The 25,695-nt window shown below is 43.4% G+C and overlaps 1 protein-coding gene across 1 annotated transcript in view; it reads right to left on the bottom strand.

The window, feature by feature from the left end:
* T265_04715 (hypothetical protein) overlaps positions 1-24,790 on the bottom strand; it is a gene marked incomplete at both ends in the record, with an annotated part of 59,371 nt that extends 34,581 nt beyond the window's left edge. Inside the window, 2 exons of the mRNA XM_009169519.1 lie at positions 6,669-6,748; positions 24,671-24,790. Of these exons, the coding sequence (XP_009167783.1) occupies positions 6,669-6,748; positions 24,671-24,790 (200 nt within the window). The remainder of the gene's footprint in view (positions 1-6,668; positions 6,749-24,670) is intronic.
* Between the last annotated feature and the right edge of the window lie 905 nt (positions 24,791-25,695).

The raw sequence follows: 25,695 nt of genomic DNA, 5'->3' as shown, positions 1-25,695 counted from the left end.
GAATTACAAGTGCCATGATCCTCAGAATATGATGTTGTGCAATCAGCTGGTATGAAAAGCCTCAGGACCTGAAAAGTGGTTAGCAAGCATCGTCAGGCAGGCTTAAATCTCAGGATCAGTGCCTAGAAGAACTAAGGGATGTGAAAAACTCCAGGTGTGTAGTTGTGTATATATGGGGAAATCTGGTCACCGGATGGTTAAAAGGATTGAATTTTCTATTGAAATGTGGTTATCAAACAAGAAATTTAAACGAATGGTGGTGGAGAACTCTTGCCAGGACCTCGTTTCAATCAAACAAACATGTGCTATTTGAAGGTCTGAAATGATTACTCAAAACAAGCCCAACTCCAAGCCTACAGCTCCAGAAAAATTAACAAAGGACAGTCAAACTTGCGCCTTACTCAGGTTTTCTGTAATTACGTCATAAGACAACATGCTATCCACTGTTTTTTTATAAAGAGAAGAGACGAAGAGAGGAGAGAAGGAGACTTTTAATTCCTAAACACAAGCCAATAATTTATCTCACTACTCCATACGCCATTAATGTTGTGAACTCATTCCATCACGACCTATCACTTTAGTCATGTTGGTAGTCTTCCGCTCACTGGCGCACAAAAACTCGTTTTATGCTAATTTTGGAAAGAATGGTGGAAAAACTTCGGAGCATGCGTATTTAATGCGTATTTTATGGTGTCACGTGGTCACGTGCCCCAACCCCAAGGAAGGACCTCATGTTCTGAAGATAGTGGAGAGTGAACAAAGCTTGAAAACCATATTTAAAAAAATTAAAACGGTCGTGTTAGCGTGTGGGGAAAAACTGCTCAAAGATATTTATTGTACTGGTTTTAGCTTAGAACGGTGCGAAAACGGACTACCGTAAGTAAAGACTATCGTAAATTTTCTGAAGTATCGCTAGCTGATGACCTCGGTGTCTTGCCTGCTGTCGGATTTTTGAGCTGAATCAGCTCAGCCGGATACTCAAAAAAACAATAAGCTACAATCAAATAATAAAGTAAAAACTAATTCTTACGTTTTCGTACTGCACTACGCATAAGGTTGCTGAAAACTCCTTATGAGTAGTGCATTACAAAAATACATATATCGTGATATCTCGAATGTCGTAGCGACTGAAACATGAGGCCGCCTGGTGCAGTTGCCCGAAAACATCAAAACCGAGAGATCCCGCTGGGTTCCAGGCGAGTCTCTCCAAAAAAAAACAAATTAGTTTGCAAATGAGTGCATTTCGCTAATTCTTACGTTGTTTTGATATGGGCCACTACTGGCTCGTGAATCCACTCGCTTGCAACCCTAAGTGAATTTGCAGTAGCTCATGCTCACATCACTCTCGTTTGATAAGTCGTCCTCCTGTCCTGGCATAATTTTTCTGGTGGGTTCACTGAAGAAAGCTTCTGGACCCGATGGTTGACATGATTTATGTGCTTCTAAAGACGACCTTGCCACGGAAACGAATACCTATCCAAGTTCACTGCGGTTCGGTGGAACATCTATCGCAAGTGACCGACCAATTCGAAGATGTTTACGCCTGCCTAAGGCGACTAAATGGTTGTAGCTACTCAACCAGAACGCGAGGAGGATTTATCTGACAACGTTCTGGCGAACGGATCCGTGCAAGCATGGGGAACCTAACATGAGGCAGTGTTGATCACTGCGACCGCAGGCTAAATATCCCTTTTTCAACGGGTTAATTAATGACCTCAGTTCAAAGGACATTGGTTGACTTTTTTTCTAAAGAAACAACGTCTCTCGTCACAAATTTTTTTACATATTTTAGGTAAAATAATCCCGATTCCTCCCTTACTGTTACCGTTCATAGAATTACCTTCCTGGGTTTTCGGGCCCATATGTCTCATTCCCAGTTTTTGGTGATCGAACTAGACCAGGCGACGTTGGTGATTAACCAGTGGACAGAATTGATGGGACAGAAAGCTTCGAGGAGCATTTCAGATGAGCGGGATGGAAACTGACACAAATACTTGTGCAAAGTTAAGCGATGTATCGTCATTCTCAACTGAATAGAATTCCGCACATCAAAAAACCAATGACAGCTTCTCTTGTCTCAGTGAAGGTATGACGACACGCCATCTCGATACAAGTTAGCTGAATTGAGTTCAAATCCCTCACGCAGTGTTGGTAGGTTCTCTGTGATAGAAGCTAGAGCCAACTCACCAGAACAGAAGTAAATTTGTCCGAAGGCAACAAGTTTACAGAACTGACGTCTTCTCCACCTGGGAATTACATGGAAAGCCAACTCGCCTGAGGCTTTGTGATAAATCTTCAACCCGGCTTCCTACCGATACATCAACCAGGTTGCCACAGGCAACCAAACTAATAAATCAGAACACAGGCACTTGAATATCGTCGTTCGATCGCTTATTCCGCCATATGTATCCAGCATTTCCTCTTCAACAATTTTTACAGGCTGAATAACGTAAACTTAGTTATGCCGTACCGTTCCCTACGGCTGAATACATGAGTTTAAAAACAGTTTGCAAGCAGGAATCAAGATAAGCTGGAAACAACCACGTGCCAACCTTTGAAGACCAAGCGCAATCAGTTTCTAAACCGGGGAGAACGGGTACCTCAAAACCGCGCAGTCTGTCGTGCAGACTTGTCACACCAGAGACTTCGGAATTCCATTGCTTGAACAAGTTCGTCTTTGGACTTCAGCCGGTCCTAACGCATCGTTTTCTGTCACTTTGTGTGTCATTTTAGGTGCATCGTTTATACCGAAAAAATACATCAGAAAAATGGTATGAAGCTCAGCTTGCCGGCAGCTTTGTCATATTTAACCCGATATTGCCAGACACGGTTTCTGAGTGCCCTACTTAGATGCCGCCTGAAAAACAATGAAAAGGAAAAAATGCGAGAAGTCCAAATCTCACTCGGAAACAAACCACTTTGTCTTGTGTAATACTAAATTGTTAATTGATGAACGGAAGCTATTGCATGAACTATAAAAATCTAATCGCAAGTGACCTTAGCGAGCGTTACTTGTTTTCGTTGCGCTCATATTTCACTTGTCGTCATGTGACGCTCGTTTTGTGTAATGTACTCTGATCTGACACCATTTGTCTTGGTAGCCTTGCACTGTACTTTTTTTCAAACCGAAACAATTACTTCGTTCGTCTTGGCGGCAAATAAATCTCGCATTAACGAAGCCCGATAGATGCCTTCCTAAGCAGCTTTGTGGCAAAATCGTGTGAGAATGTCAGTAGAGGTTGTTAGTCAAAATAACAATCAATAACATTAAAAAATAGTTCTTTTTGACGAATAAATGCTTCGTAGTTTAAAAAGACTGTTTAAATGCAAATCCACAGGAGGCTTCCGGAATTCACAGCACGGTTAATATATTTCCGGAGAGATCAAGGACAACTTATTCGAGATCGTTTAAGATGAATTTTTTCAGCCGAGTTTGCTGGATAGCGATTCGAATCAGCCCGACCATGCGTCACTAAAGGAAAATACGGATTGACGTTACACACTACTCATAGCGCAGCCCATGACCGGTTTCGCACTTGGTGGGGCTCATCAGGTAGGCGAACTCCCGAGTTTCCGACGACTTATGTTCTACTAGAAACGAAATTTCGATAAATACTATCCTTCACACACTAATTTGGTTTTGACAAGAAGCTCAACTGAGTCCGGACAAATCTCCCATAAGCGGGAGATTTAGCTAGATTCCGTTGAGTTTCCGGTCAGCTGAGTGTTTTTAAATAACTAGATAGTCTTCTCAAACTAATGATAACAATAATGAATTATCATAAAAAACTGAGTTAAGTGACTCAGTTCGATAGTGTGTTAGGAAATACCAGCAAGTGATTAGATCGAGCATATCCTGGACTACGAAAGTTTGAAGGGGGACAGCTGTTGAGGACAAAGGAGGGGCTGACAATCCTCTTGCACGTTTAGGGGATCTTCACTGCTGTTTGAACGCAGATGGTTAAACAAATCATGAAAATCATAAGCGCTGTGATTCCTGTTGAAGGTTTTGATAAAAAGAAGTGACGTGGCTGTTGTCACGGGCAACGAAGCCAGGTAATGAAAAGAAGCTTTTCAACGGACCATCGGAAACCACAAATGAATGATAAAAAAGTAAGTTGATCTCCAACTAGTTTTCTGTCAAAAAAGAACAGCAATCCCAACTAAGACGACCTTAAATTCACTCCCGCGGGATTTGACTCCAAATTGCTACCTTTTGAAAGACCGCCCCCAAACTCCGCAAGAAAACCACTCTAAACTTTTCCCCACAAGATTGTCTACCGTAAAACACACTGGGTTTTAGGCCTTCTTTCATCCTGATACCAGTCAGGTAATTGACTTAATGTCTGAAAAGGAGATTCTTCCCGAACGATTTAAGGCTCCACAACACTATTTTCGTCCAGACGGTACGGTTATTTCCTCCAAAGATATGACCCTCCAGAGAAGGCTACCTGTGGCTTATCCCCAGAACCGCTTGTTTAACGTCGAGTCCTCTCTAGAAGAGACTGGATCCTGAAGAAAGGACAACATGTTTGTACCTTTTCTTCTTCGGAGGGACTTCTTGATAAAACCTGAAAAAAAGCGATCACTTTCAATTTCTTTTGACAGACAACGCTGTCCAAATGACTTCTAGGCAAATGACCTTGATGGAGTTCTAAAGTGCCGTTTTTCTTTGGGGGCGCGAGTTTATTGAAAAAATTCGCGTTGTAGAATCAACCAGAATTTCCCCTCTCTGGTGGTGGTCTCTGCAGAGCAACGCAAACAAACCGGCTGGCTCTACGCCACTGAAGTATATGGCCAACACCGTGTGTTTGTAACTTGTTTAGAATTCATAGCCCCATCAAATCCATGGTTGACTTGTTTGTGGCCATATTTTGAAAATTTTGTTCTCCAGGGAAAACAGAATACCACCCACCTGTTTTTGTCAGTTGAGTACCCGGGTCCGAGTATAAGAGAAAAAGCGTGAAATAAGATAGTGCTGCAAGAAATAAATCAGAATTGATTTGGACGTGACCAACTGTCTCTAGCATTTAATGACAACGCGCCAAGTTTTCTGCATTTGTCTCCTCTGGATAGAAGTGACCGGTCAATGAAACATATTTTGGGAGGAAACCTACCACTGATATACTTTGTTAGGACAAGTAGAAGTGAGCCAGTCATTTCCAAAGATGAGTCTCCTAGACGGAAAAATTGAAACTGGAGCCTAGCTCCGGAGCGTGGTAAAACACCTGTCAGATGGTGCGCAGACACCCCTTCATAGACGGACTGCTAGAGTTTTCCCCCTTCGAACACCCCTCTGCAGGAGCGCCTTCCTCTCGAAAAGGTCCTTCGTAGAACATTGCAGCGGTTATGACGCCCTGATCATCCTACAGAAGAGGTAAGTTTCTGTCGGTCTCCACAGGCGACTTATCCAAATGGTAGAAAATCGATTAGATGACTTACGGTATGATTTCCGCGCATTCAGACAGGACATGGTACCACGCATTTTTCAGCCACAGGTCACACGTGTTACCTGGCCTCTCGAGTGTTTCTTAAAAAAAGTTCAACTTATCGGATGAATTTTACCCTTACTCTGAGCTACATATTGATTGTTGGTAGTATGAGGAGATTTGGGAATTTCATTGGAGGCTTCAGGTGAAGCCAATCTATGCTGAAAGGCCAATAAACACTGTACAGTTGCTTCGTTCTTATTTAGGGCCACCAACAGTGTATTTCTGACAAAACTTTAGAGAATTTCAGTCCCGTGACCTCCATAGGATTGTACCTACTTGGTGGACCCCAAGAGGAATGAAGTCATCCGTGGGCTGCCGAACAAATTTGTGATATATATTCAAAACCGAGCACTGACTTGTAGCACTGGGAAATTTGCGCTAATTTGCACATCAGCGGGGTGTTGGACTGTATCTCTCATCTAGGACATCCTTTACTTGAGTCTCCCGTTGAAAGTGTAATGATTTGTAAATCGGTGTTTTTCGCCAGTTGAGTACAATTTGTTTATTTAAATAAGGTCAGTGGGCCCCAATAAGGATGAAACCGGTAGTGGGCTGTTGAAGAGGTCCCAGTAACCTCACAGGTAATGAGTTGTATTCGCACTGAGTTATACTCAGTGAGAATGACGTTCAAGGCAGCTACTGGCTTAATCAGACAGTGTGACTGAACGGACTGTTTATCCGCATAAGCCAATGACCCCCATTGGGGGTTGGAAATTGAGCTCGGAGTTTTATTTTTGGTCCAAAACGGCAAGCGAATTGCTCATTTGTATTTTCAAGTAAAATGAACGTTAGAACAAAACGATGGCCACGCAGCACCATCGATACCACCATTAACAGCATCATTGCATAATCCATTGCAAGATAAATTTGTTTTTGACAGATACCCTAATTTGCACACGAATTTGGTTTTGACAACCCAGCTAAATCTCTCGTCTCTGATGGCCCTATTACCTGATGAGCCCCAAGAAGAGCAAAGCCGTTCGTAAGCTATCGAAAAGCTCCCAGCAACCTTATGAGTAGTGCTCCACGTGTGGACAAACTTGTCTTCTTGAAACGACCTTAAGGAAATCTGCCATCAAATCTCCCTGTATCCTACCGTTTTTATCAAAGTAGTTGCCAACCAATTTGATCAACTAAAACTGAAATCGAAGGTTTTTCAGTCGTCTTTTCACATACATTTGTGGCATACCCTCTAGCTGCCCAAACTGTCCGATAAACGCAGATGTTTTATTGAGGACTTTCATTTCAGAGTATAACTGAAGCATAAATCAAGCAAAAATTAGCCTAAAATAACTTATATCGGTTATCGTATTCACGATAACTCTGGTCTTGTCCGAATGTTTCCCTGGTCTACAACTGGTTAGTAACGTTGGTTCCTGGGCGAAATTCTCTTGTCACACATTCAGGTTGGCGACTGCTGATTCAGGTGGTCATCGTAGGCATCCGCTTTGATGTTTCCCTTCAAGTGAGTACCGGTCCACGAAAATCCTATCAGTCAATAAGTACATAGTTAGTTTTCATAGAGGAAACTACTCACAAGGTTGCTGAAAGCTCTTCTAGAGTCCACGACCGCTTCTCTCTTCTTGGGGCTCACCAGTTGGTTACAATGCATTTGGAGAATTTAAATCAGCCGCCGGTTATGTAAGGAGGTGTGAGGTTGTGTGTGGGGAACTTTCAGTAGAGATTTCATCCGATAAGCGAAGGAATTCTGCGCTGAAAAGACTAGAAGCACTGTACACCTCTTCCATCCCTAGGAGTCATCATCACTGCTCTTCTGACGAAACTTCAGGGAGTTTCGAACTCACGACCTCCGGTTAGTAGTTTGAACACCATCATCACTCTCTTCTGACGAAACTTCAGGGAGTTTCGAACTCACGACCTCCGGTTAGTAGTTTGAACACAACCAATCGACCACGGGCGGCTGATCAGCCGCGTGATTTACGCGCAGTTAGACAGAATAAGGCGTCACGTGGTCATCACTCGATTAGTCAGTCATCACGTGTGACTACGTCAGGCGGACCCCGTGATTTGGGGATGAGTGAAGCAATGTCCCATCTAAGTACAAGCTAATCCCACTGTTGTTTAGTCGCTGTTGGTAAAACGGTCAAGTGTTCAAATTACTAACCATATAGGTCGCGGCTTTGAAACCTCCTGGATTTTCGTGAGACTTGAACTGCTGATGATCTCCAACAAGCATGAAACAGCTGTACGGCGCTTCTGGACTTTATACCATTGACTAACTTCCCTTACAAGACCGAATCGCCACTGACGATTGCTAAAGATTGCTATGAAACATTGAGGAGGTTCGTGCCTGAATCCATTCATCAAGCCTCTTGTGTCAAAACCGTATGCCTATTAAACCAGTCCACACATGATCAGCTCTCAGGGTTGTCATTCGCAAAGCCAGCAATGTAGGAAAATATATCGAACTATTGGTCGATCGGGTGTTCTGATTGGTTGTAAACCAAGTGGCTCATGGTTGTTCCCACTATTGTTAACTAACCGCCAAGTACCCCAAAAAGATCAACTTCTAAATCAATCCAGCCGGCCCAACTTTATGGTGTACATTTTTGCTTCCTTACCTTCTCAACGCACTGGTGAACGGTAGTAAAGGCGGATGTCTATCTCATATCCTTATGTATATTGTGAATGCATATTTCGTTGAATGCAACGGGTGACAAGTTCTAAGTAAACATCTAATGGACCTACTTCGAGTACAAGCTGCTTGTCTGTCACCGAGCTATTATTTTGTCCTAATCCAATGGGTAACCGTGTTCCCTACATTAATGTCTCGTTTTCTCGTTTCATTCAGGTTGTGCTTTCCTAACCTACTGCACGAGGAGCGCGGCGCTGAAATGTCAAAAGAAACTGCACAATCAGCACACATTTCTCGGAGTGAGTTGAATGTTGTCAGTTTGTGTTAATATGTGCCAATCTTTCGGAGCACCACGATGAGAACTGCGAATACCTCTAGTGAGATCTGATTGGACACTTTTAGCCTGCTCGTAGATTACAGACTGTCACAACCGGACGATAAGGCACAATTTTCCCAAGTGTGGGGGATTTTTAGTGAAGCTTGAATATGTAGGTTTCGTCAAAAAATCAAGAAAACTTGTTGCTCTTTCAGTCCTGTTTGAAGTTAGAATTACGTTCTACCCAAAGAGAAGAGAAACGCGCTAATTTTGACCCATGGCTCTTCAGTTTTACACGTTCGTCCTTCAGGGGTTTTCAGTGGTTTATCGTGTGACAGTTTTGAGGGCGCCACTTACGGATGTGAGAAGAATTCAAGGCATGTCTTTGCTGATATGGCAGTGAGGGCGATGTATTTCTGTTCAAAAACCTCCAGTCATGAGATTATCTTTAGTCGCATTCCTTATCTTTCCAAACAAGTTACTCATATAATATCAGTAATATGGTAGATCGTAACAGACTTTGTGATCGCTTCTGGGCTCTTGTTTATTTGGCAGCTTAACACTCGCATTATCCATATTGGATCGCAGTAATGTCCTTCAATACATTATCCATAATTTTGTTATCCGTGTAACAGACGAACGGTATCTTCGAGTAATACCAGAACCTCCGGGAAGGCAAAAGAAAGCCGGAGCTGGGTTTCTATACACTACTATTAGTGTAAGACAAATTCGCAAATTATACAAACCTCGACAGTAGATACTCGTCCAAAATAAATGGTCCACTTGAATTACAAAAGTACGAACGAAAGTAGCAAACAGGCTCCCACGTGCGACAGTCACACATGCACAAGGTCGGCTACAAATGGCCGGGTGACCTCAAGGCCAATTGGATGAACTGGTAAGGATAAACAGACGTCAGTTCATATACACTCACCAAACTTAAAAGTGGGGTGGGGGTTACAAATGGGGATAGAATAAACGTGGGGAATTTCAATTGTCAACATAATGGATGATACAACGAATACTTGAAAATCTGTCTTCACTGGCCCAAATCCTAGGGGTCAATTTTCGTTGTTTCACTCCTTCAATGCCCGAACCACCACTGCCTACAGGATAGAGGCGACAACTGATCACCTCAATGCGCAACAATAGTAGTTTCTAATGAATGGGAAAAAAGTGCCGATATCACTTATTGCGTTTAAATACAGCGGAACATCAGGCTATTTATACCCTCCCAAACAGCAAAACGACACCAGTTACTTGTGGATGAGAAAAACTAACGATGGCTTCGAAGAACAGTCGAATTCCGTTCGTTCGGAACTAGCACCAAACAGCGGAGAAGCCTCCTTCGGATTACTACGTGATCTGCCCAAAGAACATGCCTGTCAATAACGAGAATTATTAGATGATTGTTAGATTTTAGATAACCACGGCCAGGTTATTTTTGTTCCCATTCAGTCTAATCCGGATGCCATATTGTGGATGGTAATTAAAACAGGATATTGTGATTTATTTTTGCTCATACATTCTGTTTCTCTGACTCGGTCAATAAGCAAGTCTAGAACGACGGGACTAACAAACCTGGCTGTGATTAAAGCTTCAAATTTATCGATCTGAACTGACCACCAGTGTGGGCGGTTGAGATTGAACCAGTGAAGTACGACCTAATTTGAATCTGATGGTTTGCGCTTCCATGAATGATTCTCTATAGAAATTGTAAAATAACTCTCGGTGGTATCCGTATCTTTTGTGTAAGAAACATGCCGTTCTCCCAAACAAAGGCAGTTTGGTGCACAGCAACGCATCGTTGCATTTTGGGGGGCAGAGGGGCAAAGTGAGACCTCAGAAGCTTCCGGTTACTCACACTTTTTGTTCGAAAAGTCTTTTCGTTGTTGACAGTCCCATATCAAGTGCTGTGTCCTTGAAGAATTTACACATGAAATACCCAAGAAAATGCTTCTATCGGTCTATATCTGCTGAGAAGTATTCTTTGCACGATACTCTCGTTTACCCGCCTTTCCCTCTTCAAATCTTACTTTTTCTATCTATCGAATGTACTGAAGGCTCAATCCTTACAAGGAGGCACAAAGCATCTTCTCGCTTGACTTGACCTGAGGTCTTGATTGATTTACACCTTCCACCCGATCCTCTGTACAACGCGAAATTCAAAGTAGGGGAGATAAATCGACCAAATTTCTTAAGCTAAAGCTTATAAAACTTCCACCTTCTTGCGCACATGAATAAGTCAAAATTTAGGCAAAAAATTGCACTACTGAAACTCCACAAATCCTGGTGGAAAAGTCATAAAATGAAACTGAGGACAATCCCCCCGATCTGATGGCTATAATGCCTCTAGAAGGAAACAAGAGAGTTGTGATGCCAACAGGTCTCCCAAGGATGGCATCAACCCCAGAGTAACTGACCGAAACCGACTAGCCTTTTTCAGGGGTTCGATGGATGGTTGCAAACAGTTGGCAAACTTGAATGGGTTGGTCAGTATCTTCGATATGGCTTGGATACCTGTGATCAGTCATCATGTTGTCCTATGTTATCAAGAGATGGGTCAGTGGTTAGAGCGCGAATTTACTGACTGGAAGGTCCGTGGTTCGAACCTGAGCTCTGCCTCTCGACTTCCCCTGTCTAGGCTTGAGCAACCTAGCAGTTTCCCAGCCCTCGTGCTTTCTTCTGGTGGCATGGAAACTGGGCACCGAAAGGGTGCCACAACTAAATGATTTCCTATCTTATCAAAATGACCATACGAGTTGCGTCCAGGTTGTCGCAACTGTACTACCATAATTTTCCCCGTACACTTTTGCCCAGTACAAATGGTTCGTAGATCTTCCCCCTTATGTGTTTCCTTTTGAGTGAGTAGGCATAAACAAACCGGGCAATTCCAGACCCATTCGCTTCAATCGCACCTGTTCGGCCAGCGAAGTACATACGTTTATGCGTACCCCCCCCCCCCTTCAGTATAAGTTTGTTGACGAGGCTTGTTTACGAAGTTTGTTTACCCAGAATAGGCTTTGATAAGACTTTCAAGGTTAAAATGGGTAGAACGGAAATGAAAACTGGACGAAACTGCTGGCCAAATTTGCACTACATTGGCCAAACATGGTCAACAAAAGTGGCTTGTTTATAGCTGTTATTCAACAAGACGTGTGTGTGTGTGGTTCTCACAAATAAACATACGAATGCTGTCCGGACCTCTGAAATAAGGCAAGATGTTGATTGTCGCGTTGTCTAGTCAAGTTTTCCTCCTGTATATCCAAACCGATTATTGGCAATGTGCTCAGGCATTCGCAGCTCGGATGCATTCATTAGCGATTGATCAGCTGACTGCTGATTTGTTCGCCTCGCCTGGCAATCGACTTTCGGAGGAAACATTATCAGTACTCAGTGTCTCCTCGAATGATGATGAAGCGTTTGCAAGTCAACTACGAAGCTCGGTGAACAAATCAGTTACCGAATCGGTTGTATGTTTTCCAACAGGAACTAGAATCAAGCCTTCATTCCGTGCTTCACTGTTTTCCGATGAACCGCTTGAGAGGCAGTGACAAAGACATTCGTTCCCCCTAGTACTAATTTGATCGCCTCAATTTAACATGTTTTGCTGCTGTTTCGAAAGCACAAACGACGTGTGCTAATCAGTCCCTGGTTTTTATAAATCAAAATCTACTTAAGCGTGCACAAACATTGGACCTTTGAGATAAAGGACAAGTTCCCGCTTAATTGGGTCTTAACCTGGCTACTTACTCGCCCGTGAACCAACTACAATCAGGTCGGATGTGAATGAGGCAACATTTGAGACGAAGTAGACAAAATGAATCTCCTTCGTAGAACTTCAGCTGCCGCATATCGTACAGCAAATCACCGCATAGAAGAACCGACTTTTTCCCGTTCCACACTTATCACTCGGAGAGAGGTTTCCCATCTTTTCAACCAACCCGCTGTTCACGCAAGTAACGCGGACCATGCATTAATTTCGCCGCCAGTATAACAGAAAAACCAGAGAATGTTTATGAAGAAAGCCCCTCATAAAGTTGCCGAAAATTCTCTGATAGTCCACCAACGTTTTTGCCCCTATTGGTGTTATTCAGGTGACCCAGGTCCCGAGTTTCCGTCGACCCTATCTCCTTCTTGAACCGAAATTGCAAAAAAATTGACAAACACGCTCATTCGCATACCGGTTTGGTTTCCAGGGAGAGACTCGCCTTAATCCAAGCTGAATTTCTCGTACATGACACTCTTCCTCAACTGAATGTACTGCACGATGCCACATCATGTTTCATTTGGTATGATATTCTTTGATATCGCACTGCACATGTAACACACTACTCATGAGGTTGCTGAAAGCTCTGACTAAGGCGTATTTCTGAAGATAGTCGGCCGTCACTGGATTAAAAGTCTAATCGAAAACAATGTCCCTGACATCTGTGGAGTGGATCAACACCTGTGTGATCATGAATTAAGAAACAACATGAAAGAACACGTAGTTGGTAGCAGTTGATCGATGGGCGCCACCTATGGTCCACCTATTTATTCTGACCACACCGCGCTTTGTTTGCTTGAACTTTAATCTGAAAGACCTCTCAGCTGATCTGCCGAATGGTACAGTAAACAAGTAAATGGAATTAGCGAATATACACTCATTTACAAACTAATTTGATTTTCCGAGAGACTCACCTGGAACCTAGCTGAATCTCTCGTTTGTGATGCTCTCAGGCAACGGAATTTGCTGCAGCGCCTCATGTTTCAGGCGCCACGATATTCGAGATATCGCGATACATGTATATCTTTGTAATGTACTACTCATAAGGTTGCTGAATATCCGTCGACCGGTTTCGCCCCTCTTGGGGCTCATCAGGTAGGCGCAGTCCCCGGGTTTCCGTCTGAAAACATCATAAACGAGAGATTCAGCTGGGTTTCAGGTGATTCTCCCGAAAAACCAAATTAATTTGCAAATGAGTGTATATTCGCTAATTTCGTGTAATCTGATTTCAAGTAGAACATAAGGTTGACGGAAACTCGGGGACTGCGTCTACCTGATGAGCCCCAAGAAGAGCGAAACGGTCTTGGGCTGTCGACGGGTCTTCAGCAAACTTATGAGTAGTACATTACAAAGTGAATGGAATTTTCGACAACGCTCTGCTAACTGATGGCCACTAAACTTCATTCTGGGCATTCAGGTTGTACTAATTGACACAAAGGAAACATTAAAACGGTCATGAATATCGTGGATACTGACAGTGACTTGATTCAGTGCGGGGAGTATGGTACAGTGGCAGTATGAAGTGACTTGGTGATTCTCAACTGAGATTGTACCAGGAAGAATACTCTCCAGTACTTTCCAGTACTGTCCATAGTGCGAAAGGATACGTCATCCTTCCATCTACTCAGGCTATGAAAAATTCCCAGCACAAAACAGCAACGGTGGAACGTTGGCAACGGGGTACACCTCCTAAATGCGAAGCTGTGCAATAGATACGTGATACTAAACGTGTTAGGAATGGCTCACTTCTGGGAAGTGAATCCGGTTCGTGATACTTCGCGATCATGAAGTGATCGAAACGACCCGTAAGTGCCACCTCTCATACGTAAATTGGAAAAATATTTCCCAATACCTGTCGGGGGTTGTGTAGCGACTGGCCAACCGTATTACGCATCTCTCCATGAAACCGGTCGAAGTAAAGAGATCACCAAAATCAAACAGGGCAAGCACTATTTTTTCAACAGTCATGTCGACTTTAAGATGAAAACTAAGCCCAGAAATGTTCCTTTCGCGCGGAACAGCTGTTTGAAGTTTCAACGGACCCAAGCCCAAGATTGCGCTTTAAAAAATCAAGCAACATTCGATGCAAATAAAAGAGAAAAATACGACTACGTCTTACTACTCATGAGTAACCACATCTATCATGTGGAAACCCATCGTCAGAATTACTTGTTTCGGCTGCTACTATATTCGAGATATCCAGGTACGTGTATATTTATAAAGCACTACTCATAAGGTTGTTGAAAATTCTTCGACAGTCCACGAGCAGTTTTCAGCAACTTTATGAGTAGTGCATCACGGATATACATGTATCGCGACATCTCGAATATCGGAGCAACTGAAACATGAGGCGGCCTGGTGCGGCACATTCAGTTGCCTGGAAACATCACAAACAAGAGATTCAGCTGGGTTCCAAGCGAGTCTCGCGCAAAATCAAATTTGTTTGCAAATGAGAGTTTTTCTTACATTGTAGTATTGACACATTCCCCATTTCAAGAAGTTTCGTTGTGGCAACTTCTTAACGTACCAATCCTGAGAGGCAGCCAGGTGTTCATTCTCATGGTTGACTATCGTTCAGCATACACCCTCATTAGTGCCGATAATCAAGACTTTGGTCTTGTGAAAAGGTGTCCTCTTTTCCGTATTATTCACACAGATCTGAAAATTGGGTGTATGGCTTTCCGCACTTACTGAGACCCTCATCGTCTACTGAATACGTTGAACGCTTACTGTCTCGGCCACAAACTATAAGTGCACCACAGCCAGCCTAGATAGCTGAAAGTAATTGCAAGCTCCAGTTCACTCAAGCTTCCTCGCCAGATCAATTCTTCGCCTGAATCTCCTTCGTCTTGCGTGCCGAGATTATCGGGACCTGAAATGTGTAAGGCCACCTCACCTCGAAATGGGGTCAGTGACGAAAAGGCGGGCCTGACCGGGATTTGAACCCGGGACCACTCACACCCGAAGCGAGTATCATACCCCTAGACCATCAGGCCACGGCTTTTGGCCGGTGACGTAATAGTATGAAGGTGAGGCACGAATTCATCACATTGAGCTGATTAAATTGGAATTATGGAGGCTATCAGGTCAACATACCGGCGTCGATCGTAAGCGTTAACTCCACTTCTCCGTTATCAACATGTCACCATTATCGCTGATTTATCTCACACCACACATGAAAACTGACGTGTTGAGTGACAGCTGCAAACCTCTGGCAAGGCACACTGATAAGCAAATTAGAGGGCCTTGACAGGTTAAACGGAGCCAGCTGCGAATAGTTACCAGCACACGCCTTATTGACATGCGCAAAAGTTATTTTCGGAAAACAATGTTGTCACTAAGACTTTAGTGAAATGTATTCATTTAGAAAGCACCACAAGGTTTGTCGCTAGAAAAACAACTTCCCCGTTCTCCATCACAGGTTATTTGACCCATAAAATCTGTCAGTCGAGGATCAATCTAAAGAAGAAACAACACAAACAAGTAATCTTTAGCGCTTAATTAAAAAATCAATTTTTCAAGGACGTTTAGAAATTACTGAAAATCAGATTATCAGTTACGCTCTATTGGTTTATGAGTTCATCTGACGTTTTTGTGGGGCATGTTGTAAAAAAAACACGAACCCTTAAATCCAGCTGTTCCTTCGCTTCTAAGATGAAGGAAGAAATCTGAAAATAACATTTGATTTTATGTGACACATCAAATACCAACATTCGAAACACCTGTGTGCAAGCTAATCTATATCCCGACCGATTCGCTCTAACCCTCTCTCTCTCTCCGTCATTCACGCCCTTTGTTTCACACATTCCTACTGTCCCAAACTTAGTGACGGAAACTAGTAAACCTTTACTATTCAACGCTTTCAACACAACCTATCTCCTCCTTACTGGAAATCATCAGTCTGGGGCACCTAAACTGCCCTCAAGTTCGAGGAGGTATTCTTTGATTGAGAACGAATGCCTGAGCTCCTTGGCTATACGGTCATTAGCATTCAACCACTTAAAGGTAGAGATGAGTCGCTTTTTCGCGGACTTCGATGAGCTCAAGCCTATTGCAACGTACACACACACACTGACTGAGGGCTTACTAGGTCTTTCAAATCGGGAACCCTAATAGCATTTTTCCTATGCGACGAATCGCTTGTGTCTGAAGTTACCGGCTCCGAACGTAACGGGACGACATAACTGCCAATGGAATAACCGTTTTTCGTTGAGACAGATTTCATTGGTTGTCCTTCACTCGCCCTTGACATATGAGTTGTATTCCAAGTATCGATTTTTTGACCCGCTTGTACGCAACAGTGATCAACAGAGCAGCTGGCTCACACATCGTTGACTTTTCTGGTTTGGACAAGCGCACCAGGTGCTCAAGCAGCTACCCAGACCGGGATTCGCAGGCATTAATGGACTGCGGTCCACAACAGTATCTAAACATGTTCGACACTCCTATGTATATCAGTTTTGTTTCCATGGGAGGCTCACCTGAAGACCAAATCTGGATAGCTGGCACACTAATTTTGTCAATTTCGTTCCCACAAAACCTCTATGACAGAATAACAATGATGTGGGTATCAAATAGGCTGCCTAGTGAACAGATTTTTCTTCCTTAATTTATGAGACAGCTAGTCGTACGTGTACCTACCAGCCCATTACTTTTGTGAAGTTTCGCTGTTAGAGTAATGAGAAGGCTGTCAAGGCTGGATATTTGAGTACATCCCCACTAAGTTGAACATGGGAGTCACATACAGTCTTCGATGTTAGGGTGTACAATTAAGATTCCGTCTTGTAGGTGAGCACTGCACAGCTGTACAGCTTATGGCGATCATCTCACGAAACTCCAATAGCTAGACTCGAACCCGTGACCTCTCAGTCAGTAGCTTGAACACCAGAACCGTTCGGCCACAAATGGCTGGCTGCACACCTGTTGGGATAACCATACCTAAGGGATTCTGGAGCAGCGGGTTCCTCCGCTCCCGTCCCAAATTAAAAGAGCCAAAGCTTTGAAGGCTAGCTTTGTGGACATACAAATGGTACTGTAATCTTGACAACTATATTATCGTTTTCCACTCTCCGTCGGTTTCTTTTGTTTGGTTTACCACGTGCGTTATCGATACAACAGCCAATAGAACATATATCTCGATGACGAATATTTCAATTTTTGCTCAGCTAGACTTTTGACGAAAAGCAAAGCCATAATCTGACAGCGCTGATGGAGCTTTGTTATCTCTCCATTGCAACGTTTTCCATAGATATTGCAAACAGACAACACCCCGAAATACGTGCAGTTTCGGAAAATAGTCGAGTTTTGTTTTAAACTGCTTATATATTTCTTCAGTCTAGGTAAGCCAATGTTCTACCTTTCCCTCTGGTGCCGGGAAGGGCTGGTCACCTACATGAGCAACTGAAGCTCGAAAGAGTGATTTACCATGTGACGGCTTCCTCGTATCTTTAAAAGGTATCCCTACAAATCTCTGTAAGATGATAATGAATGGGTCCTAGAGCGCCTCGGCAGAATTTAAGATATGACTACGTGTCAAGTCTAGGTATCTCAAAGCATGAAAGCCGTAGGGCTACCTAGCCCTCATCAGTACATTAGCTTGACATCGACGACATTAAGTGACCGTCGAACCATTTTAAGGTCCGTGTCGGACCACCCCGGGAATTTTACCGAGACGTCTATCAGCAACGCCAAGAACACATCCACTCTGCCCACAGTTACAGAAACCTAGGGTTGTCATGCGGAAGACAGCACAAAACTAAGAACATCGACCTTCACTACGCCTGCTATATTCACTAGTCACGTGATCTCATTTTCAGCTTCTTCCTCTTATCAACCAGAAGCAGAACATTAGCAAAATGCACTCATTTGCAAACAATTTTGGTTTTACGAGAGACTCAGCTGGGTTCCAGGTGAGTCTCACCTGGAACCCAGCTGAGTCTCTCGTTTGTGATGCTTCCAGATAACTGAATGTGCTGCACCAGGCTGCCTCATGTTTCAGCTGGCACCATATTCGAGACATCGCATTACATTCCCAATGCACTACTCGAACAATTCTCAATAACCTTGTAAGTAGTGCATTACAGAATCGGAACAGTTACATCGCCTAAACGCATAGACGATAGAAGCTTGTCCTGTTCTTTATACTCCTGTGAAACGCATTTTATCCACCCTGTGGATAAAAAGTTGTCTGGGTGTGTAACAAAGCGCCTGAATCAGTAGCATGCACAAATCTTCCAACCAAGTCAATCCATGACAGTCCAGCTGTGGACAGAAAACCAATGCTACCTTGAGTTCACGAGATGCTGAAGATCACGTGATCCTTATTGTTACTTTCTATCATCGAATGACATATGGAGTGGACAGAACGTGCCTAAAGAGAAAAGGTCTGGAAACATGAAACCGCGGGTAGATAAGACGTGGTCAATCCATAGTGGGGACATGGTGTGACTATGGGTGAGAATTTATTGGGTTTCATTAAACATAAGGTATAGACGCATAGTAACTAGATTTCTTCAGATAAGACGAGTATGAACGAAAGGGAATGTATTCGCGGTACTGATCTCCATTTTTTTATTGGTTTTCCTCTGCCGAATTTCCACGCATCTGAGCTTCACGTCCGATCCTTCTTCACGCCTCTGTATGATACAAAACAGACGGTATCCTTTAGTGTCATCACTAAGCTTGTGTGACTTCCACAACATACCAGGCGTTCGAGTATCCAAAGAGGTTCCGGTCTCAATTGCCACTGAGTCTACCGTTCAAGTCCGGTCCCAGACATTCCCCCCTTTCATGTTTCACACATCAGTATCTGCTAAATCCCTTCTAACTTCTAACATAACGTAGAGACCTGGATAGACTGCACACGAACCAATGATAGAACAATGTCTGTTTTTCGAGATGTAAGATATTTCGCACTATCTCCCATCTAATCTTACGAACTTAAGGCCAAATAAACTGGTACAACTTGTGCCCAACATAAGAAGTGTCCTTGGAATGAGTCTTGTGTGCCAGAGAAGTCGAGTTTGTCCATAAAATGCTTCGCTTTTCCTTTGCCTCCTTATCCAGTCTAAACCAACCACTGCATTTACCCTCTATTACATTCGTGTTCGCCTTCGATACCCAGTTACGTGTGCGCCGAAATTCACCGATTCATACTTCTTCCCTAGAGTCATTGCCATCCTGTTTGGCTCATTTCACTGAGCCTACCATATCGAAGCTCTCGCCGTTGGCTTGTTCGCTGAGCTGGGCAATTTGGTTGCAAGCGTCTCATCACCAGCCGATTTGTCATCATCAGAGCGTTGTTAGGGGACGTAGCGATGGGTCGGCGGTTGTACGTGTGCGTGTGCGTTAATGTGCGCGCTGCTGGCCGAGGCTAATCTTAGATCACAGTTGTTCGTCCTGTCGGGTTGTTCGATTCCCTATGTCCTGATTGGCTGGTGACCACGTGACCTTTCAGCTTGGCCTCCACCCCCCCGTACAGGGGTCGATGCTCGAATGACTTCTGTCCATGACTCCTCTAGGTTCCAGTTTATGGCTTTTATTGATCCGATTCCAAGGCGCTTCTTGTTTATTGGCTTTTTAATCCAATATTATTCGGATAGAGACACTTGTCCTTTGCACGTAGTGGTGCGTATATTGAAACTAGCTGGAATCCGTCGTAGAGTACCATGCTTCCCGGAATTCTCTTCCGTGTCTCCTGTCTCCATATGCCAAGATTTTGAATCTTCCAGACTGAATTTGTGACTTTATTGGTCTTCATTTATGATTATCGAAGGTGGACGGTCATGCCTCCTTACGGTCGCGTTCTGCTCCTTTATTCGTGTACATAATTTCCTCTCAATTGGCCCAACGTAGAAACTTTTGCGTTTGTTGCAGTTGATTTAGTATATCAGATAGTTCTTCTTGGTTACCCCTTGGTCAGATCTGCACTTGTGAATGAGGGGTATTGTTCTAAACAAGGATAAATCAGACGTGTTCTGCTTTTCGGCTTTTTACTAGGGCATAACTTGGGACATGAAATTTCGATCAAGCTTACCAAGTACTGTGTAGCCTATTAGCTATTGATCCAGTCACTCCGTGGTAGACCCAAATATAACAGGTGCGGGCATCGAAACGATTTCATGCTACTGTCTACGGTTACTGACGACACCTTTCTACAGTAGAACTGATAATATGCCGTTTTCCTCAATTCGGCGGAGTGCGTGAACCCGTTAGTTAGATAAGAGTTTATTTTATGCCTACTTATTGAAATCCTAGTAGTTAAATTTGTAGCAATAATGAAAATTGGTGTACGAAGGCAACGACCTCGAAAAGCTAGGTCTGAGGCTAGAATTCTATCCAAAAATGTATAGAAAGTGCATCACTTCCCCCACTCTCATGCATCATATTTATCAACCAAAAATGGCCACACAAAACGAGTTTACCGATTTTATACTCACCATAACGTTTACTTGAAGGAAACTAGCCACGTGGTCGCTGAAAACCCGACGAGAGTCCATGGCCGGTTTTGTCCTTCTTGGGGTTCATCAACCTCCGAGTTTCCGCGATCTTATTGGCAACCAAATTAAATGAACTTAGCGTACTACTTTCAGCTGAACACCTGTTTGGTTTTGACAGGAGGCTCAACCGAATCCCAGGAGAACCTCTCGTTTATGATTTCTTCCACCGAATATGTTGCACAAAGCCTGTTGAATGTTTCATTTAGTACGATGTTTGAGCTAATACAGTGTTCCCGCATCTACCTGAAGAGCCGCAGTAAAGGAAAAACCAAGGGCTGTTGAAGAGTTGAGTAGTTTCCTTCAGAAAGTATGCTGCAGTGTCTCGAATATCGTACTAGCTGAAAACTGAGGCGGCCTACGTGCAGCATATCGTAGACTAGGGGGCGAGATGGACCAAGTGGTTAGAGCGCGAAGCTCCGTGGCTCGAACCCAATCTCTACCTCTCGACTTCCCTGTCTAGGCTTGGGCAATCTGGCAGTATCCCAGGCCTCGTGCTTCCTTCGTGTGGCATGGCAGCTGGGCACCGAAAGGATGCTAAGGCTGAACGGCATTATATTTATAGACTAGAGTTTCAGCTAGGAATCATTCGAATCTCTCTTTGAAGACCGCATTGGTGTGCAACTGCTTTGTGTTTCCGTGCATCGTTTGTCAGCAAAATTTTTTCCCCACCATCAAAGGCAACAAACCACATATGTGATGGAAAATTATTCTGATTTATTATTGTCGAACAGCTGGATAACATAGTGACATTTTAGTCGGCAATAAAAAACATTCATCAAGAGTTTGACCATTGTGTGCAGCCGTATCATGCACCAGCGCTAGCAACCAGATCCGAGTAGCTGAACGATGATCTCCAGTATCAACCAATGGCATGACCCGATCAACCAAAATAAAGTGTCATCAATCAGGATTCAATATGCCAATTTGACATTCGGTCATAGCCATGAAAAAAGAACGGAGTGATTGGGGAGGTCAACCACCTACTGAAATTCCCCATTTGGCCCGATTAACTTGCTTTTCCTGACACGTCTCTAGTCGAAAAACCCCCTCTTGCCAGGATACTGATGATACTGATATCTGGTCTACGTCACGTGGAGACGTGTGTTGTGAATAATTTATGAAGGTCACATGCTCATAACAAGAAATAGTCCCCAACGGTACTGAGAGATAGATAGATAGATAGATAGATAGATAGATAGATAGATAGATAGATAGATAGATAGATAGATAGATAGATAGATAGATAGATAGATAGATAGATAGATAGATAGATAGATAGATAGATAGATAGATAGATAGATAGATAGATAGATAGATAGATAGATAGATAGATAGATAGATAGATAGATAGATAGATAGATAGATAGATAGATAGATAGATAGATAGATAGATAGATAGATAGATAGATAGATAGATAGATAGATAGATAGATAGATAGATAGATAGATAGATAGATAGATAGATAGATAGATAGATAGATAGATAGATAGATAGATAGATAGATAGATAGATAGATAGATAGATAGATAGATAGATAGATAGATAGATAGATAGATAGATAGATAGATAGATAGATAGATAGATAGATAGATAGATAGATAGATAGATAGATAGATAGATAGATAGATAGATAGATAGATAGATAGATAGATAGATAGATAGATAGATAGATAGATAGATAGATAGATAGATAGATAGATAGATAGATAGATAGATAGATAGATAGATAGATAGATAAGGTAGATAGATAGGAAGGCAGATAGGGAGGTAGCCAGACGTACACTGGTGCCAGGATGCCAATAGAACCGAAACTCTGACGCCCAAAAAGCATCTTTCTCGAGCTGTATTGCAGATTCCGAATGTAAGCGTCCAGGAAGATAGAACAGTGTTTAAATATCCGGTGTGTGTTGTGTACAATACAATCAACTTTGTCAACCGAAATCGCATCTTTTAAGTAAAGATAATCTACGCTGGAAAGCCGGGAAACACAGTTCCGCTATTTCATCCATGTTGGGAACCATTGGCAGCCCGCACCGGGTGAATATCTAGAGGAATTTGAGCCCCTGACCTCCCGGTCTGGCCATGAAAGGCTGAACAGCAATGTTATTAACTCGCGTCCAGTTCCATTCCCCATTCAGCCGTTCAATTGGCGCTTTATGACCATGTTTTGGCTGACTTGTTGGCTGTCTACTTGATGGATGAAAGGTCCATGTGTGGTGTGCATTTCACGTGAGGCGAGCTGCGCGACTGAAAGACCGGTGGCCCTATATCCTGTCTAGTTAATACAATTGATGATCATGCTTTCGTTGCCAAACGACGAGGATTCGAGCCTACCCCCTCCCCAGGGATTCATGAGCTGCACGATGCTTACCAACACGGATGAAATAGCTTCTCGTCTTTGAAGCAGAAACCGACTTGGTCTAGAGGATAAAATCCTGACGACGCATTTCATATCTCTCCATAATATCAACAAGTTAGTTTTTGTTTTTTACTCTAAGGACAGGCCCGGGAAAACACCTGCTGAAACTCAAAATCAACACCGGAACCTTAGTCTCTTATCATTCTGCTATCTATAGGGTAGAATATTGCCCCGGAGGTATTGAAGTCCAAAGAGCTCTCTACCCGAATAAACAAAGTTAGTTTCAATATGCTGCCGCAATATATTGAATTCTTGGTAAGATCAGAGTACGTTTTATGACCACTTTATGCAGTATCTCGTCGCTGAGGGTTGACTCAGTAGAATACCACTACCGAGGCATACTGTGGATACACACGGATAAACATGGGAAGGAGTCAACTTTTATCGCCTAATCCACGCATATATTGCTGTTGACGTATCCCGAGCAGACTGAACAGACTGAGGCCCGAGTGAAAGAAGGCTCGTCTTATCGACATTTTTCACCAAAGCCAACATGTCAAAGCGTGAGCTGCCGTCCGTCGACTGACCCACCCACCGTTCACACACAATTTGGTGAGCTCAATGTAGTCCACAGCTACCCTGGCTTCACTACGCTTAAATGGCAAGTAAGGTGTTTGAGCAGTTAGAAAACACGAGGATAGCTGAGCAGTGCCATCGGCTCAGCCGAAGCGAACAGAGTTGTGACAAACATGAGGGATTTTCAGGGTCCACAGGTAGACCAGTATCGATCAAGCAGACAAAGACCTTTCGTGGTTCGGCTACTTTGATGGATAACAACAGAAGACGCGTGTGTGGTACAGCACACAACCAGGTACCAGGTCTTCCGACGTAGATATCTGTGAGGAAACATTGCAGGGTTTCCACCGAATGGATTTCGCTACCCAGCAGCCGTACAAAACTTCACAATATCAGTGATAATCTGTGAAAACTAATCGGCACTTTCTGGGGGAATTCGATTAGATTCCAAAGTCCCTGCTTTCACCGCCAGACGGCTGACACAGTTCAAGAAGACTTGACTTCGACGCTTCCAGTGATAATGTACTCTGCGGGTTATTGATTATTTCGGTTCCGTTCCTGGTGCAGTATAATCGGAAACTCCATTCTTAGCTTAGTTCAGCTTAGTGCTATTAATGTCGCAATCGATATCGATCGGTGGCAAAAACCCATAATTCTCTGCGGGTTTACTCTAAACATGGTTTCACTTTCGTTTTAGGATATGGTGGTTTCGGCGTCTCATTGACGGTATTTCCGACTCAAGCTATTCTCACCTATATGAACTAATTCCTGAGTAGTATTTGGCCATGTAATGGTAGAGAACACTTTGGTTTGTATTCTCACTGCCGGAGCTCTTGTGATGTTGCAACTCATCCCCAAAGAAAGCCAGTATTTGTTACATATCCAAAGTCACAACAGCCGCAAATGAGGCTTGCTAAGGTGCTTAGTTGTTTTAACTGTCTTCCAAAGAACGCGTTGTTTTCCCTTCCAATTCTCGTGGAGGTGGCAGTCTCACAGAAAATAGGCCACGCGTAAAGAGAGTACTTAGAGTCAACCAAAGTACTGTGGGGCTCCCGCCCCTCACCGGACGGAAACTCAAAAGAACATGTACGTAATGTGTTCCGTGATAGGCCGCATTGCCAAACTGACGTCTATCATTTTGCGCAGAGGATGATGGGTTGATTATGCTGTTGGCGTTTGACATGTTGCTCAAGGCTGTTCAAAGGGACCTTCTTCATAGTCATTTTTCAAAGTCTCCTTCCTTTCCACATTTTACTTCAGCGACGTGTGACAGCTACAGACTTATCACTGTCGCGCCGGCGATATCCACTCCAGCATATATACGACATGATTAACTGAAACCAGTGGATGATGGATAAACATTCCACGACGGTCAAAAGACGTGTGACACAGACTTATCACTGTCGCGCCGGCGATATCCACTCCAGCATATATACGACATGATTAACTGAAACCAGTGGATGATGGATGGATATTCCACGACGGTCAAAATGGGCACAATCCAAATAGAAAAGTCAAAGAGGGAGGAACTCAGACGGGATACTGTCTTCAGTAATGTAGTATTGTGAGTTTGAGTGGTCCAATCAGTTTAACCAGGTTGTGAGTAGTTTAGGATACATCGGCACATTGGGCTCTTTGTGGCAGCTACTACCGCGTCCTGGAGACAAGTGGTTTCCTTACAAGTCAAGCGTTCCGTCACCTTTCTTCGGAAGTGTTATATCTATTGATTCGCCAATCTGTGGAATCTGCTGCTGACCCGCTCCAGTGCTGCGTGCCTGGAAAAAGATACACAGAAGGGAACACAACAGCTATATTCCGAACAAGCGAGTGCGATAGCGTGGGCGCGTGCTAGTGCGAGAGCAAAAGTTACAACGGGCCCACGGTATTTAAAGAGGATTTTCTGACAGTGATCCAGGATGTCTGATAGGCGTTAGTGAACACCCATCAACATCAATCGCGCCTCTATGACATGCCTGAACGCTGATCACATTCGGTCGTGCTTCTGTGGCATGCTTGAACACTCATCGGCTTTTGCTGACTTGGTTAAGTAATTGACTGGTCTGGATGTTTGCCGGCTTTCCTTTTTGG

The sequence above is a fragment of the Opisthorchis viverrini genome (genome assembly GCF_000715545.1).
Source record: "Opisthorchis viverrini unplaced genomic scaffold opera_v5_81, whole genome shotgun sequence".
Classification (NCBI taxonomy): Eukaryota; Metazoa; Platyhelminthes; class Trematoda; order Opisthorchiida; family Opisthorchiidae; genus Opisthorchis; species Opisthorchis viverrini.
This window is presented reverse-complemented; position numbering and strand designations above follow the sequence as displayed.